This window comes from Panthera uncia, chromosome D1 (genome assembly GCF_023721935.1).
Source record: "Panthera uncia isolate 11264 chromosome D1, Puncia_PCG_1.0, whole genome shotgun sequence".
NCBI lineage: Eukaryota > Metazoa > Chordata > Mammalia > Carnivora > Felidae > Panthera > Panthera uncia.
Window position 1 is genome coordinate 7415693 of NC_064808.1, and position 17751 is coordinate 7433443.

The 17751-nt window shown below is 38.8% G+C and overlaps 1 protein-coding gene across 1 annotated transcript in view; it reads right to left on the reverse strand.

The window, feature by feature from the left end:
• The window catches only part of RTN3 (reticulon 3), a 59358-nt gene that overhangs the window by 6070 nt on the left and 35537 nt on the right, over positions 1-17751 (reverse strand). The window contains exon 2 of the mRNA XM_049644325.1: positions 981-1188. Within this exon, the coding sequence (XP_049500282.1) occupies positions 981-1188 (208 nt within the window). The remainder of the gene's footprint in view (positions 1-980; positions 1189-17751) is intronic.

The window sequence follows — 17751 nt, forward strand, 5'->3', positions numbered from 1 at the left end:
GAAACATAGAAAAGGAACAGGCATGCTTACTTTTTGTATTCAGGAAAATATGTACAACCAAATACAAAAATAACAAAAACTGGATGTTGTAATTCATACGACTTAGCAATACACATTTAAAATCCACGACACTGTCATGCAAAAGAGGAAAACCCTGCTAAGACAGCTGAGCTTGTGGCAAAACAGTAAAATTTATTCACTCACTGAACACCTACTGATTTATTAAAACTAACTTGCAATAACTTTTTTAATGCCACATACAGTTTAAATTATCTGTTCTATTTTCACTAAGAGAAAATAAAAGGACCAGAGCTGCAGCCAGACACCTATTCTGTCACAGTCCCGAGAGGTCACAGAAGAGTTTCTTTCCTTACAAGAGAGGGGTTTTGAAAAAAACCGTTATTTGCAAATGTTAAAAATGTTTACAGACTAAGATTTTCAAAAGGAAAAGTGTGAGGAAAACATTTGTTAAAATCACAGCACAATGAGGAAAGCTAGCAAGCGGATTCTAAAAATGCATGACCTACTGATCTCATCAAGACCTGCTCCTGGTATTAAGAAAACTAAAGGAAAATTAAAAAGGAAATCAGTAACAAAACTAAGAGCAAACACATCAAATTCTGGTATCGCCTAGAGTGCAGGCTCAGTATCTAGACGTCAAAGTTGCTTTAAGATTTAGCTGCGTGGAAGCTTAAATATGTCCTTGGGACTCCATGTAACTGAGTGCTGTCCTGGAGGCCCTGCTCTCTCTACCCTGCTCAGGAATTTAGACTGTCTTCTTTGTCCTTAAAGTGTAAGTTTGTCAAAAAGTTCTTGGCCACTTTTTAAGTGACAGGTTTTTAGGTGATGGTTCATGCAAGTGATCAGCTGCTTTAGGCCCTATAATTTTTGACTCTGTCAGGTTTGAATTACAGACCTGACCGGCCTCAGCAAACCCCCTCCCTAAAGTTTACAGTGTTACTTGTGATACTTCAACTCACTTGAATGGATGGCCCTCTTCTGATTTCTGTACAGCTTGGATGACAGACTTGTAGACCCTGAAGCTGATGGTGACAGAGAGAAGAGCCAGGATGAGGTAAGAAACCACACTGATGACACTGAAAGCTGCCAGGGAGAGCAGCATGATCAGTGTGGTGCCAAAGACAAACCCAGTCTTCTTCACATCTCGCCAGAAAATCAGATCGTGCACTGCCGAAAGAAAAGGAAACATAGGTTACATGCGGCCACGTGGCCAGCACCGCTCTTTGGCTGTGTCCTGCGTACCTGAGAAGCATCACACTAGCATGCAATTGCAGGCACACCCCTCTTTAAGAGAACTTGATACATGAAAACCAAATTATATCAGAAGTGATGATTCACACTGCAAAAGGTTCCTGTGGTTTCTGGACAGGTTCATAAAAACTAGAAACTTATTTTTTTAGAGATGGCTACTGAAGTATAATGGGGTAAAGTGTCATTTTCTTTAAATGTTTCAGCAGAAAGGATGTACAGCAAGTGTGACAAAGTGTTGATAACTGTTGAATAAATTAAGCAAACCATACCAATAAATTATCGTTTGGTCACTGTAAAACCAAAGCTAATGTGTAAATTGGGCCGGGCCAGAGAGAGTGATGGATAAAAACAAACCAAACTGTTAGCATTAGTTACAACGAATTATACCAGTCTCTCTGTTAATCTGAAGAGAACTCAGGAAGGATTATGGGCAGGGGACCATATCATTATCTAAACCATAATAGTTCTGAGGGCGCCTGGGTGGCTCAGTCAGTTAAGTGTCCGACTTCTGCTTAGGTCATGATCTCATGGTTTGTGGGTTCGAGCCCAGAGCCTGGTGCCTGCTCTTGATTCTGTGTCTCCCTCTCTTTCTGCCCCTCCCCCAACTCAGGCTCGGTCTCTCTCTCAAAAATAAATAAACATTAAAAAAATTGGAAAAAAAACCCAATGCCTCTGCAAATGAATGGGGCCACTATTAATAACTGTTATGAAATAGGTATAAACCAAGGCTGTCTTAGGCAAGTGGCTCTTATGGCAGGGGACATCCAAATTGGAAAAATCTAAGTTCTTCTATTTACAGACACCTCAAAATATGTGTGTAAAAGTTGCTAGCAATTATCTCCTATCTAGCAATGACACTACATCTGAATTTCAATCTGTGAAGGTTAATTTCAACACTAATGGCCCTACTGTAGGATTCTTCTGTTTATAAAAAAACCAGTAAGGGCTTTGGAATTGGAGACAGGAGTTTAGAGTCCTGGTAATTTTTAGTTGTATTGTCTTAACTGACCTTTCTAAACCTTTATTTTTCCTTTGGTAAAATAAAGAAAGTAGTATCTAGTTTTTAGAGTTGTTTTAAGGACTATATAAGGCTAATGCAGTAGAATGCTTAGCACTGTAAATGACATACAATAAACACTCAAATTTTAACTACAATCAAAATACGGTAGGCCTGGAAGACTGTGATTGAGGGTAAAATGAACTTGAATCTGTTCAAGTGGGCCCCCTGGTACCTAGTTCTTCCCCATCTTCAAACACAATACTCTCCTCTGAAGCCTAACCTTGCCAGAGCCAAAGGAACCTAACTTGTAACGTTCACACTAAAGATATGCTGATTGTACAGAAGAAGTAATCACTGGTTCAGAGATTCCAGCCGAGGGATGTGACACCAGGAGAAATAAGAGGTATTGTGACTCCCGATGGGAAGCGGAGAGTCCCAGGTAATGACATTGCAAAGGAAGAGTTGGGAGGCAAGTCAGGCTCAGTTGACTGGACAGGAAAGCTGAACAGAGTGCTGCCTTCTTATGAGAGCAAATACTAAGCTGGATTCCTACAGTCAGCATCCAAGTACATACATGTCACAGTTCCTAAGACCACAAGTACAGTTTCAACATAGAATGCTTAGGAAGGGAACAAACAGGCCATGTGGCTCGTGGTGTAATGCACGGAGGACACAACATTACTTCTATGATACTCTTGCCAAAAACACAGAACCTCAATCTAGTAAGAAAACAGCAAACTAAGACTGAGAATTTTACAACAACATGGATGGATTTACAGGGTACACTAAGTGAAGTAAGTCAGACATAAAAGGGAAAATTCCATATGATTTCGCTCCTATGTGGAATTTAATAAACAAAAGAAATGAACAAAGAAAAAAGAGACAAACAAAAAGCAGACTCTTAAATACAGAAAACAAACTGGTGGTTGTCAGAGGGGGGGTGAGGCGGATGGGTGAAACAGGTGAAGGGGATTAAGAGTACACTTATTGTGATGAGTACCGAGTAATGTACAGAATTGCTGGATCATATTGTACACCTGAAATTAACATAACATTGTACGCTAATTGTACTTCAATAAAAAATAACAAAAATTAAAACAGAGTGAGGCGGTTTCAAAGCATAAATCCAAATGTGATCAAAGACTGAATGCTGGATAAAGGGGTGAAAACAGCTATAAAGGACACCTCTGGGACAACAGACAAAATTTGACTGCGGATTACGTAACTGATAAAAGTACAGAGGACCCTTGAACAACACATGTTTTAGCTGCATGGGTCACTTACATGTGGATTTTTTTCCCAATACAGTATAGTACTTGTAAATGTATTTTTCTTCCTTTTGACTTTAATAACATTTTCTTTTCTCTGGCTCACTTTATTGTGAGAATACAATATATAATACACATAACATACAAAATATGTGTTAACTATTTATGTTATTGGTAAGGCTTCCAGTCAATAGTATGCTATTAGTAGTTAAGTTTTTGGAGAGTCAAAAGTTATATGTGAATTTTTAACTACATGGAGGTCAGAGCCCGTTAACCGTGAGGTTCAAGGGTTAACTGTATTGTATCAGTGTTAAATTTCCTAAATTTGGTAAGTGTACTGCGGCTATGTAAAACAAAATTCTTGCTCAAAAAAACAAAAATAAAAACAACCAAACCCCCCCCACACACATTCCAAAGTCAGGGTGTAAAGGGGCAGGATGTTTGCAACCAGCTCTCCTATGGAGAGAGGGACGCAGGGATAAAGCAAAAGTAGGCAAATGTTAACAACTGGTAAACTAGAGCGCAGGTTATATGGGAGTTTTTTGTACTATACGTGCATTTCTTTAAGTTTCAAATGTTTGAGGGGTGCTTGGGTGGCTCAGATGGTTAAGGGTCCAACTTCGGCTCAGGTCATGATCTCGTGGTCCATGAGTTCGAGCCCCGCGTCGGGCTCTGTGCTGACAGCTCAGAGTCTGGAGCCTGCTTCGGATTCTGTGTCTCCCTCTCTCTCTGACCCTCCCCTGTTCATGGTCTGTCTCTCTCTGTCTCAAAAATAAATAAACGTTAAAAAATATATTTTTTTAAGTTTCAAATGTTTGAAAGAAAGAAAGACAAAAAAGAAAGAAAAGCTTACAGGATAAGACTGGAGCCCGGAGAGAAAAAGACCTGGATGCATCACAGAAGGAAAGAGGGGTAAAGACACTAGCGTATATGCAAACCTAGATGAACAAAAGCCACCCTGTCCTCATGAACCTTACTGCCATCTGCTGGAAAACTGGCATAAGAAACATTCAAACCTGCAACAACACATGTGAGTGGTGCCCCCTAGAGGTGTGCAGTATATAATCTGCACAATAGTATAGAAGGCCCTGGGCTGGGCCTTATAACCAATGGTAGAATTACGGTCTGGTCTGGAAAAGGGACACACTGATTAACGGCAGGGGATAACAGAGGGGAAGTTAGCATAAGCTGGTTAATACCTCAAACCTGTCTGGGATGCTCTTCCTTCACAACTTCACGTGACTTGCTCCTTCCCTTTTGGGTCCTGGTTCATGGGCTACTTCCCCCAGAATGCACACCCTACCTAACCTCCCCTTCCTTTGATCACGCTCCATCTCCTTATTCTGCTTAATTTTTCTTCAGAGCACTAATCACTTTATTTACAGCAGCTCTTCAGATTTGTTATTGAATGCTTAAAACATGGGCTAAACTAATAACCAGTTTGCATTTGTGTCCTGATAATCTCTCTCAATCTATGAGAGGCCCAGTTCCTGCACCTAGATCCTATCAAGTACCGTGGACTTGGATTCTGAGGATACAATACTAACAAAAGGAACGTGGTACATCTGAAAATGCTGCCCTCTGATCCTCGAGGAAGAGTTAGGAGGATGAAACACATGAGGACAAAGGGAAGAAATGAGGCAGCTGCCAAAAGTTTAAAATGGTGAAGCCCTCATACTGGGTTTCAGTGTTTGCTGCGCAATCACGAAGGCACCAAGAAGCTGCAATGGTCTAGTTCCACAAAATGTTCTTTCTTCCTCCTACTTTCATGCATCTGCTCTTAATACTTCAGTATAGAACTTTTTAAAGCAGGAAATTCCTGGAGCGCCTGGGTGGCTCAGTTGGTTAAGCATCTGACTCTTGGTTTCGGCCCAGGTCATGATCTCATGGTTTCATGAGTTTGAGCCCCTCGTCAGGCTCTGTGCTGACAGAGCAGAGCCTGCTTGGGATTCCCTCTCTCTCTCTTGTTCTCTGCCCCTCCCCCACTTATGCTTTCTCAAATAAATAGACTTAAAAAAAGTAAAGCAGGGAATTCCTTATTTAAAAAAAATTTTTTTTAACATTTATTTATTATTGAGAGACAGAGAGAGACAGACCGTGAGCAGGGGAGGGGCACAGAGAGAGGGAGACACAGAATCCGAAGCAGGCTCCAGGCTCTGAGCTGTCAGCACACAGCCCGACGTGGGGCTTGAACTCACGAACCATGAGATCATGACCTGAGCTGAAGTCGGACACTTAACTGACTGAGCCACCCAGGCATCCTGGGAATTCTTTATTTTTAATGTGTTCTTTTCCTTCCTTTCCCATTCCTCTCTTCTTTCAGCAAGCTTTAATTGAGTGCCCACCATGTGCCAGGCAAGCACTAAGAACTGGGAATATAATGCAGCAGTGAACAAAGCAAACAAGAACCTTACTTAGTTTCCAGCGGGGGAAGAGAGGCATGAATAACAAACAAGGTAAGTGTCATTTGTACCAGAGACCCATAAGGATATGAATCCATCGTGCCATGATGAGAATAATGGTGTGCACGCAGGCATGACTGAAGCTGCTGGTCAGGAGAAGCCTCTCTGAGGACTGCCATAAAAGGTGAGATATGAAAAATGAGAAGGAGCTGGCCATGCAAAAAGCCAGGGGAATGGTGTGACAGGGCTAGAGAGACTGGCAGGGGCTAGATCACGGAGTACTTTCACAGAGCAAGGTAAGCAGCATGGATTTTAACTTCAAGTGAAACGGGAGCCACTAAAGGTCAAGCAGGGGTATAACATGATATATTGTATTTTAAGAAGAGGAACGCTTTTACCATATAGAAAAAGGGTGGGGCAAAAGTGCAGGCAGAGAGACTCCCTAGAAGGCTAACATGGACGTTCAAATGCAAGATGGTTGTCATTTAGATTAGGATGGGGGCAGTCAGGATGGAGGAGTGGACAGACATGAGCTATAGTTTGGAGGTAGAACAGGGAAAACCTGGTGACAGACAGGATGTGGGAGACGACACCGGGAAGAAATATGGGTGACACATAGGTTTGGGGTCTGAACAAATGGATGGCTACAGTGTTATTCACTGAGGTGAGGAAGAGCAGAGTACAGAGCATGTTAATTTGGGATCCATGTTTAGAGATACCATTATTAAAGAAAGCAGTCAGATCTACCAGTGTGCAACACACAAAGTAGGTCTGAGCTAGAGACACATTTGGAAGTCACTAGCACACAAATAATATTTAAAAGTCATGAAAATGGATGAGGTTACCTCATATGGATAGGGAAGAAGGCCCAGGTCTGAATTCTATGGTACTCCAGTATTTCATAATTGATAAAACTAGAGGAGCTAGGGAATGGGAACAGAGGCAATACCCAGGGAGGTAGGGGAGGATTAGGAAGAGTATGGGATTACAGAAGTGGAGAGAGGAGTACTCTGAGGAGGAGGTGTGGAAACTGGCTAATTCTGCCAAGCTCGAATAAGGAGAAAAGTAACCCTGGATTTGGCAACACGGAGACAGCTGGTGATCTGACGAAAGCTGTGTAGCGGAGTGACGGGAAGGAGCAATTGGAGGGAAGAGCAGAGGAAGCAGTGGTGAGGCGTGGAGGCAGCGTGAGAGGAAGTGTCTGAGAAGTTTGGCTGCAAAGGGGAGTGGGGCATTTGGAACCAAGGGGCAGCTCTTTAAAGACGGGAAGCACTCAAGCATGTTTATACGCAGACACAAGCAGGAAGAGGTTGAAGATGGGGGGCAGAAGAAGCGAAGTTCAGAAGGGAGGGATAGCGATCCAGAGCCCAGGTGAAGGGACGGACCCTTGTCAGAACCACACAGTGAAGAAGATGAGGAGAGACACAGGCTCATCCATAGACATGAAGATCGCAAGAAGAGGGATTTCTTTCTGAATGCTTCCAGTTTCTCAACAAAAAAGGTGCTGAGGACTTCAGCTGAGGTGGGGACAAGAGAAAAAGATAAATGGTTGTTTTAGAAAAGTGAGAAACTTTCTTAAAACTCTTAGAAGAAAACAGGAGTTAAATAGGTGATGGAAATTAAGGAAGGAGTGCACCTGTGATGGGCACAGGGTGTTGTATAAACTGTTGAGTCACCGTATTGTACACCGGAAACTAATATAACACTGTTATGTTAATTAACTAGAATTAAGATAAAAGCTTATTTTAATATTTATAGACTATTTACACCGACATTTATAGAATACTCCACACAGCAACAGCAGAATACACATTCTTTTCAAGTACATGTGGAACATTCACCAAGATAAATCAAAAAATAAACAAAACAGGAGTAAATCTTTGTGATCTTGGGTTAGGCAATGATTTCCCAACCAAAAGCACAAGTGACAAAAGAAAAAAACAGATAAGCTGGGACTATATCAAAATTAAAAACCTTTGTTCTATAAACAGTACCAAGAAAGTGGCAAGAAAACTCACAAAATGAAAGAATACATTTGCAAATTATGTACCTGATAAGGTATTTGTGTCCAGAATATGGTAGGAATAAAGAATTATAACTCAATAATTAAAAAATAGCCCAACCGAAAAATAAAGGATCTGAATAGACATTACTCCAAAGATACACAAATGGCCAATAATCACATAAAAAGATGCTACACACATCAGTAGTCATTAGGGAAATACAAACCAAAACCACAATGAACCCACTAGGACAGCTCTAATAAAGAATACAGTAACAAATACTGGCAAGGATGTGGAGAAATTGGAAGCCTCAAACATTCCTGGTGGGAAGGAAGAATGGCACAGCCACTATGGAAAACAGTTTGGCGGTTCCTCAAAAAGTTAAACATAGAGTTATTATATGACCCGACAATTCCGCTCAAGAGAAATAAAAACATATGACAACACAAAAATTTGAGTACACCAATATTTACAGAAGCATAATTCATAATAGCCAAACAGTGGAAACAATCCAAATGTCCATCAACTGATGAGCAGATGAATAAAATGCAGTGTATACCCACACAACGTAATTATTACTTGGCAATAAAAAGAAGTGAAGTTCTTAATGCTACCTGCTATGAACTGGCTCAAACTTGAAAACATTAGGCTAAGTGAAAGACGCCAATTACAAGAGAGCACATACTGCATGATTCCACTTATGTAACACATCCAGTATAAGCAAATCTAGAGAGACAGACAGTAGATTAGTTGTTTAGGGCTGTAGTGGTGGGAGATGGGAAACGAATGCTAATGAGTATGGGGTTTCTTTCTTGTAGCGGGGGGGGGGGGGACTAAAATGTTCTAAAATTGGATAATGATAAACATATAGTCCACTTTTTAAAATTAAATTAAAAAAATTAATGTTTATATTTGAGAGTGAGAGAGACTGTGTGCGAGTGGGGGAGTAGCAGAAAGAGACTAAGACAGGATGCGAAGCAGGCTCCAGGCTTGGAGCTGTTAACACAGAGCCTGATGCAGGGCTCGAACCTACGAACCGTGAGATCATGACCTGAGCTGAAGTCAGATGCTTAACCAACTGAACCAGCCAGGTGGCCCTAGTTATCCTCTTTAAATGGATGGATTGTATAGTATTGGAATTATACCTCATTAAGGGTGTTAAAAAAAAACAAAACACAAGACAAATCCACAATTACAGTTTAGGATTTCAACGCCCCTCTCTCAATAATTGGTAGAACAAGTAGACAGAAAATCAATAAAAACACAGAAGACTTAAACACTATTAACCAATTTGATCTTCTGGCCATTTATAGAACACTCCACACAACAGCAGAATATATATTCTTTTCAAGTACATGTGGAACATTCACCAAGATAAACCAAACCCTGGATCATGAAACAGTCCCAATACATTTCAAAGGGTTCAAGTCACTTTTATGTTTTCTGACTACAAGGTAATTATATTAGAAATGATAACAAAAGATATTGGTAAAGAAAGATATTGGAGGAATCTCTAATATTTGTAAACAACACACTTCTAAACAACCCATGAATCAAAGAAATCAACGGGGAAATTAGAAGTATTCTGAACTGAATGAAAATCAGAACTTGTGGGATCCAACTAAAGTAATACATAGTATAAAAGTGCCTATGTTAGAAAAGAAGAAAGATGACAAATCAGTGATCTCAGCTGCAGTCTCAAAAAACTAGAAAAAGGACAACCTGAACCAAGTAAACAGAAGAAAGGAAATAATAAAAACCAGAACAGACATCAATTAAACAGGTAACAGAAAAACAACAGAGAAAATTAATGAAAGCAAAGACTTTGAGACTATCAATAAAACAGATAAAACTTTATCTAGATTGATCAAGAAAAGGTGAAAGGGGGCGCCTGGGTGGCTCAGTCAGTTCAGTGTCTGATTCTTGATTTCGGGTCAAGTCATGATCTCAGGGTTCAAGGGATCAGGCCCTACACTGTCATGACAGCACAGAGCCTGCTGAGGATTTTTTCTGTCCCATGCATATGTTCTGTTTCTCTCAAAATAAATACACTTAAGGAAAGAAAAGGAACGGAACGGAAAGGAAAGGAAAGGAAAGGAAAGGAAAGGAATAGAAAAGGTAAAAATGTACAAAAAGTGCCAATACCAAGAATAAGAGGTGACATCATTACAGATTCTACAGACATTAAAAGGATAATAAAGGAATATTATGAACAGTATGCCAATAAATTAGATAACTTAAAGTGGACAAATTCTTCCACAGACACAAACTACCAAAGTTCACTCAGAAAATAAAATGACTAGTTCTATACCTATTAAAGAAATAAAACACAAATAAATAAAATGCTTCCCACACAGAAAATTCTAGGTCCAGATGCATCAGTAGGGAATTCTGCCAAACATTATCAAGAAATAATACCAATTCCACACAGAATTTTCCAGAGAAATGAGGAGAAGGTAATGTTTTCCAACACATTTTATAAGGCCAGCACTGCCTAGACTCCAAAACTATACAGAGACATTACAAGAAAACTACAGAGCAATAATATTGCTCATGAGCATAGATGCAAAAATTTCTTAACACAGTTTTAGCAAATCAAAACCAACAATATATAAAAAGAATACACTAAGACCAAGTGGGATTTATCAGGAACATGCAAGATTGGTTTAACATTCATAGTCATTCAATATAATTCACCATATTGATAAACTAAAACTAAGTAAGAATACCATATGACCATCTCAAAAGATACAGAAAAGGCAATTAAGGAAATCCAATATCCTCTCTGATAAAACCTTTCTACAAGGTTTCAACAACCTTTCAAGTAGCTGCAAACTACTGTCATAGAAGGGAATTTCCTCAACTTGATAAAGGGAATCTATAAGAAACCTAGAGCTAACATATTTCATAAAGAGGCAAGAATGTTCTTTCTCACTTCTTCTATGGAACACTGTATTAGAGGTTCTAGCCAGTATAGTAAGTCAAAAAAAAGAAGTAAAAGGCATTCAACTCAGAAAAGAATTAAAACTACCATTCACAGATGGCATATAGCCTATTTAGAAAATTTGATGCAATTTACAAAAAGCTGCTAGAATAAGTGAGTTTAGCAAATCTGCAAAATATAGAGTCAATATACAAAATCAACTATATTTCCATGTATATTTCCATGTATATTTCCATGTAAATACATGTATTTCCATGTATTAACCAGAAATTGAGCTAAAAATTCTACTTTAAATAGCATGAAAATATAAAATACTTAAAAATATAAATCTGACAAAAGAGGTAGTCAAAATGCTCTACCACTGAGCTATATACCCCCTGACAAATCTGACAAAAGATGTATTAAGATCCATACACTGAAATATTTAACATTGTTGAGAGGAACTAATGAAGACCTAAATTAATGGAAAATGATCCTGTTTTCATGGGTTAAAAAACTCAAAATTGCTAAACTCTTCATTGTCCCCAAGTTTATCTATAACTCGATAGAATTGCAATCAAAATTCTAGAAGGTATTTTTGTAGATATGGACAAAGTGATACTAAAATTCCTATGGAAAGTCAAAGGACCTAGAAAGGCCAAACTGACTATGAAAAAGAACAAAGTTGGAAGATTAACACTATCTGATTTCAAGACTCTATAAAACTATCATTATCAAGATGGTGTAGCAATGACTTTGAGACAAGAGCAATGGAATGGTATACAAAGTCCAGAAATAGACCGAGGCGTATATGAACAAATTATTTTTTGACAAAGTTGCAAAATCAATCAGTGGAGAATTTTCAACAAATAGTGTTGCACATAGATGCCCATATGCAAAAAACTCCAAACTTTGATCAGTATCTCAAGATATGCAAAAATTAATAGAAAAAGATCAGACTTAAATGTAAAATCTAGTCCATATAACTACTAGAAGAAAACTTTGGTTTAGGAAAGACTTCTTATATATAACAATAAACATATGACATATAATAGAAAAAATGATAAATAGTACTTCACCAAAATTAAAAATTTCTGCTTTTTCTTTTAAAGTTTATTTTGAGAGCGAGCGAGCGAGCGAGCGAGCAAGCAAGCAGGGGAGGGCAGAAAGAAAGGGAAAGAGAATCTCAAGTAGGCTCCGTGCTGTTAGCACAAAGCCCAACGTGGGAAAATTTCACCAACTGGGAGATCATGACCTGAGCCGAAATCAAGAGTTGGACACTTAACTGAGCCGCCCAGGCACCCTTTTTTTAAAAGTTTATTCTGCTATTTTTGAAAGACGTTAAAAGAATAAAAGCCACACACTAGAAAGTATTTGCAAAGTATACATTTGACTTCTATCTAAACAACTTGCATCCAGAATATGTATATATAAATTTTCTCAAAAGCAAACAAAACAATATAAACTAGTCAAAAATGTGGGCAGATCTTTCATCAAAGAAGATACATGGATGGCAAGTAAACACATGAAACAATGCCCAACACCATTAGTCATTAGAGAAATGCAAATTAAAACTACAATGAGATCCCACTAAGCACCTAGTGGAATGTCTACCCAGGACAGAGATTGAGAAATAGGACTCACTCTTCCTTCTCCCTCATTCCCTACATCCAATGCCTGACAAGGTCTACCTTCTTGAATGTATCCACAGTGGAGTAAGATCTTAACTGAGAGCCAATGGACTAACAAAGTGCTACTTTAGTCCTCTATCTTACAGAGACAGAATGAAGCTCTGGCTGGCCTATTCCGAAAGTCCTAAAGAGTAGTGACCTAAGCCAGTTTAAGCCATTTTCCAGTACCTACTGGAAAAATGAAAGCCAAAAGTTCTCAAAAGTGCAAAGTCACTGTTTCCTTACTTTTCAGGTTACAACTTTAATATAACATTACCTAACATTTATTTTCATTTGAAAAATTCTTAATTTTTTTCTAGTTGTCTGTACTTGAAAGTCTTGTGCTGTATGAATTATCCTTTTTATTTCAATACATAATATTTCAATACAGAATACAACCTCTTTAAAAATTTCTATTTTTGATCTAAAGGTTTTTTATTTTTAACGTTTATTCATTTTTGAGAGACAGAGAGAGACAGGACATGAGCGGGGAAGGGGCAGAGAGAGGGAGACACAGAATGTGAAACAGGCTCCAGGCTCTGAGCTGTCAGCACAGAGCCCGACGCGGGGCTCGAACTCACGAACTGCGAGATCCTGACCTGAGCTGAAGTCAGACACTCAACTGACTGAGCCACCCAGGCACCCCTGATCTAAAGTTTTTTAAAAGTAATTTATTCTTCTCTATGAGAGTGTGCATGCATGCACACACATGAACAGGGCAGGGGCAGAGAGAAAGAGAACCCCAAGTAGGCTCACATTGTCAACACAGAACCCGACACAGGGCTCGAACTCACGAACCGTGAGATCATGACCTGAGCCAAAATCAAGAGTCAGACACTTAACCAACTGAGACACACAGGTGCCTCAATACAACCTCTTTTTATACCTGTAAATATATTAACTTCACTGCTCAGTTATCTTAATTATTTTACTAACGGCAGTTGAAGCATTTGACAAAGAATGTGTGAATTCATCAAGGATGTTTATATTTGGGTAGAATTATGAGTGAATCCTTCCTTTAACTTTCCAAATATTCTGTAATGTGACCATATTATTTTACTTTAAAAACCTAAAAGAATGGGGGCTCCTGGGTGACTCAATTAGTTGAGCGTCCAAATCGGTTCAGGTCACGATCTCACAGTTCATGAGTCAGGCCCTGCATCGGGCTCTGTGCTGAGAACTTAGCCTGGAGCTTGCTCTGGATTCTGTGTCTCCCTCTCTCTCTTCCCCCTCCCGCTTGTGCTCTCTCTCAAAAATAAATTTAAAAATTTTTTGAAAAATTAAAAAAAATAAAACACAAAAGGATGTCTATTGCTCGCACATATTATTTAAGGATGCCAGCTGCAGTACCCTCCTTACACCAAAAGAGGGCACTAACACACCCAACGGTTAGCTCAAGGCTAAGGAAAAAGAAACCCGTACCTGTCCATCCAAGTGAGAACAGCAAACCTTGTTGAGTCCCTACCTATTGATTTTTATTACTCAATTTGGGAAAAGCTCTTGGTTTGATTAACTTCAGCCATTCCCAAAGGTCAACTGACTTCAATCTACTCTCCAAAGTATACACCTTAGAAGAAAGGCTGTTGAAATGCTTATTCTGAAAAGGAGTAAATGGTTAAGAAATTTTAAGTTTTAGCAGTTAATCAGCTTTAACTTCATTTTGAAGAATAAACCTCCTTGGGGTGCCTGGGTGGCTCAATGGTTAAGCATCTGGCTTTGGCTCAGGTCATGATCTCATGGTTCATGAGTTTGAATCCCCGTGTTGGGCTCTGTCCTGATGGCTTAGAGCCTGGAGCCTGCTTTGGATTCTGTGTCTCCCTCTCTCTCTGCCCCTACCCTGCTCACATTCTCTCTCTCAAAAATAAATAAATACTTAAAAAAATAAATAAACCTCCAACTCAAGAATCTGTACAACTCTTCCTATGTTCCATGCATTAGTTTTTCGAAATTTGTAAGTATGTATCTCTAAGCAAACTGAAATGTGGCTGAAAGAAAAAAAAAAATAAGCGAGGCTTTATGACCACAAGTGGGAAACTGTACATTAATAAAAGGGAAACAGGTAATTAAGTTTTTGGTATGAACAATTATTGATGTAAAGAAAAATGCAAAGATATGTTCACACTGATTATTTTATCTTACATTAATAGCTCACAATAATAAATGAAGCCACTTTTCGAGTTGCAAAAGACAGATTCAAATTTTGTGACTGCTAAAATGGGTTAATAGTCTGCCCTGCTACAGATTTACCCTTAACCAAAGACATTCCCTTCCCTTCAAAATGGCACAGAAGGACCACCGAGTAACAAAACTATTTGTCAAAGACAGACCCAAATGCTTTTGTCCACGAATCTATTTAGCTTGAACTGAAGTTCAATGTTTATTATTTTTCTTTTGATATAACATTTATGCCGAAATACATAACACATTCACTGATTTTGGAGACATGCATACACCTAATTAACTCCATCAAGCTACAGAACATTATCATCACCCCAGAAAGTTTCCTCATGTTTCTTTGCAGCCAACATCCCAAGATACAACAAGTGCTCTGATTCTTTTTCCTACATAGACCAGTTTGCTTGTTCTATAATTACACCTAAATGGAATCATGCAGTATGACTTTTTTTGCACTGTTTCTTTCACTTGGCATAATTTCGGAGATTCATCCATATTGCCACAAGTATCAAAAGATAACTAGCTATATCACAGGTTATCTACTCCCTTGTTGATGGACCACTAGCTATTTCCAGTTTTGAGCTATGATGAATAAAAGTGCTATGAACATAACAAGTTTTTGTATGAATATATTTGTATTTCTCTACAGGGGAGTTACAAGCTCATAGGGTAGCTGCACGTTTAGGGTCGCTAAGAAACTGACCAACTTCCTCCAAAGTATTTGTACATTCTTACCAATAATTTATGAGTGTCTCAGTTGTTCCACATCCTTGCCAACATTAGGTGTTGTCAGTCTTTAGTTTCAGCCACTCAGGTGAATGTGCAATGATATCTTATTTTAATTATGTGAAGACTCCCACGTTGAACACATTTTTATTGGATTATTGGTCATTTGTACATCTTCTTTTGTGAAATGCCAGAATCTTTTCTAATCAGTTTTTTTTATAATGTTTGTCCTTTCATTGTTAAAATATAGTAGTATTTTCTAGATACTAATCCTTTATGAGACACATGTTTTTTAATACTTTCTCCCAGTCAATGGTTTGCCTATTAGTGGCATCTTTTAATGTGCAGGTTTTAATTTTGAAGTTTAATTTATCGAGTTTTTATTTTACGGCTAGTGCATTGTATGGTGCAATAAACTTATGCCTAAACCCCCAAGTCATGAAGATATTTTACGCTTTCTTTGAAAAGTTTTATTGTTTAAAAAAAAAAGTTTTACTGGTTTAGTTTCTATGTTCAAGTCTCTGATCCATTTTAATTTTTCACGTCATGTGAAGTAGGGATTGTGGTAGACAGAATGCTAAGATGGCTCCCGAGACTCTTGCCCATTGGTGTATACGTCCTGTATATATGTCCCGCATATGTCCCAGTGTGAGCATAACCTGTAAATATGATGGGATAGTAGTCACTCTTGTGTTTATCTTTCAGTTACATAAGACCTGGTAGTAGACTGGAGAGAAATTCTCCTGAAAACTTTGAAGAAGTAAGCTACCATGTGATGAGAGGGCCATGAGACCAGGAACTGAGTATGGCTCCCAGCCCCCCGTCAGCAAGCAAGAAAATGGGGATCCGGCCCTACAACCTCCTGAACTCTGCCAACAACCTGTGAAGAGAACTCCAAGTCTCACATAAGATCACAACCCTGTTCACACCTGGTGTTTTCAGAGCACACTTTATTTCAGCTAACCTGTGCCACACTTGTGATCCATGAAAACTGTGAGATAATAAATTGTTGATTTAAGTTCCTACATTTGCAGCAAATTGTTATTTCTGAATTTTGTTTCTTAGATCTATTTTTTGCCTCTTTTGCAAGTACTACATTGTCTTTATTACTGGAGTTTTATAATGTCTTAAAGTGAGTATTCCAAGTCTTCCAACTTTGTTCTTTTTCAAAATTGCTTTGGGTTTTCTAGGTTCTGTGTATTTCCATAGACATTTTGGAACGAGTCTATTAATTTCTATAGAAAAAATTCTCCTGGGATTTTGAATTGTATTGAATCCATTGATGAATCTGGGTAGGACTGATATCTAACAATACTGAGGCTTCCATGAACATAGCATGGCCTTCCTGTTAGACAGCTCTTAAGCTTTTCTTTGCAGTTTTGCATATAGAGGACTTGCAAATTTTTTTGTTAAATTTATTTCTATCTTATGCTTTTGATGCTATTGTTTTAAAATTTCATTTTCTGGAGATGCTTGGGTGGCTCAGTTGGTTAAGCATCTGATTCTTGATTTTGGCTCAGGTCACGATCTCATGGTTTCATGAGTTCAAGCCCTGCGTCGGGCACTGCACTGACAGCTGGAGCCTGCTTGGGAGTTTCTCTCTTCCTCTCTCTGTGCCTCCCCCACTTGTGCGCGCGCTCTCTCTCAAGGTAAATAAACTTTAAAAAGATTTTAAAACATATGTCGTTTTCTAGTCTTTCTCGGCCCTAGCACTATCTTCTTAGAATCTACCTCTGTGCCATGAAAGCCAAGTTAGGAAGAAGCAAATGCATAGGCTGTAGACTAAAGTGTAAAAGAAAGATGAGGCTGAGGTCCAAGTAAACCACTAGCTTGTGCACCCACAGAAGCTACAGGAGAAGAAAGTCAGAGGCCAGGGACACTGGTACAATTTTTTGGACTGCATGCCTACGTTCTAGAGCTTGATTCAATGGATCTAGAACATCCATCGTCATCTGATCATATCGACCACCTTTGAGAGGCCTACCTTGCTCATATAAAAACAGCCCCTTTTGGTCCTTTGCCCTGGACTGATATACTTAATGCCAAAATATCTCAGGACTAATTCTGTTTTCATTTGTGGCTGAATGTAACACACATATACTGTCTTAACTGAGGGAAAGAAATTTAAAAAATAAAATTTCATTTCCTGATTATTTGCTGCCAGCACATAACAAATCAAACTGAGTTTTGTGCATTAACCTGTAACCTTGCTAAATCCACTTATTAGTCCTAGTAGTTGTTTTGCAAATTCCTTAGGATTTTCTATGTAAACAATCATGTCAACTGTAAACTAAGACAGTTTGACAACTTCT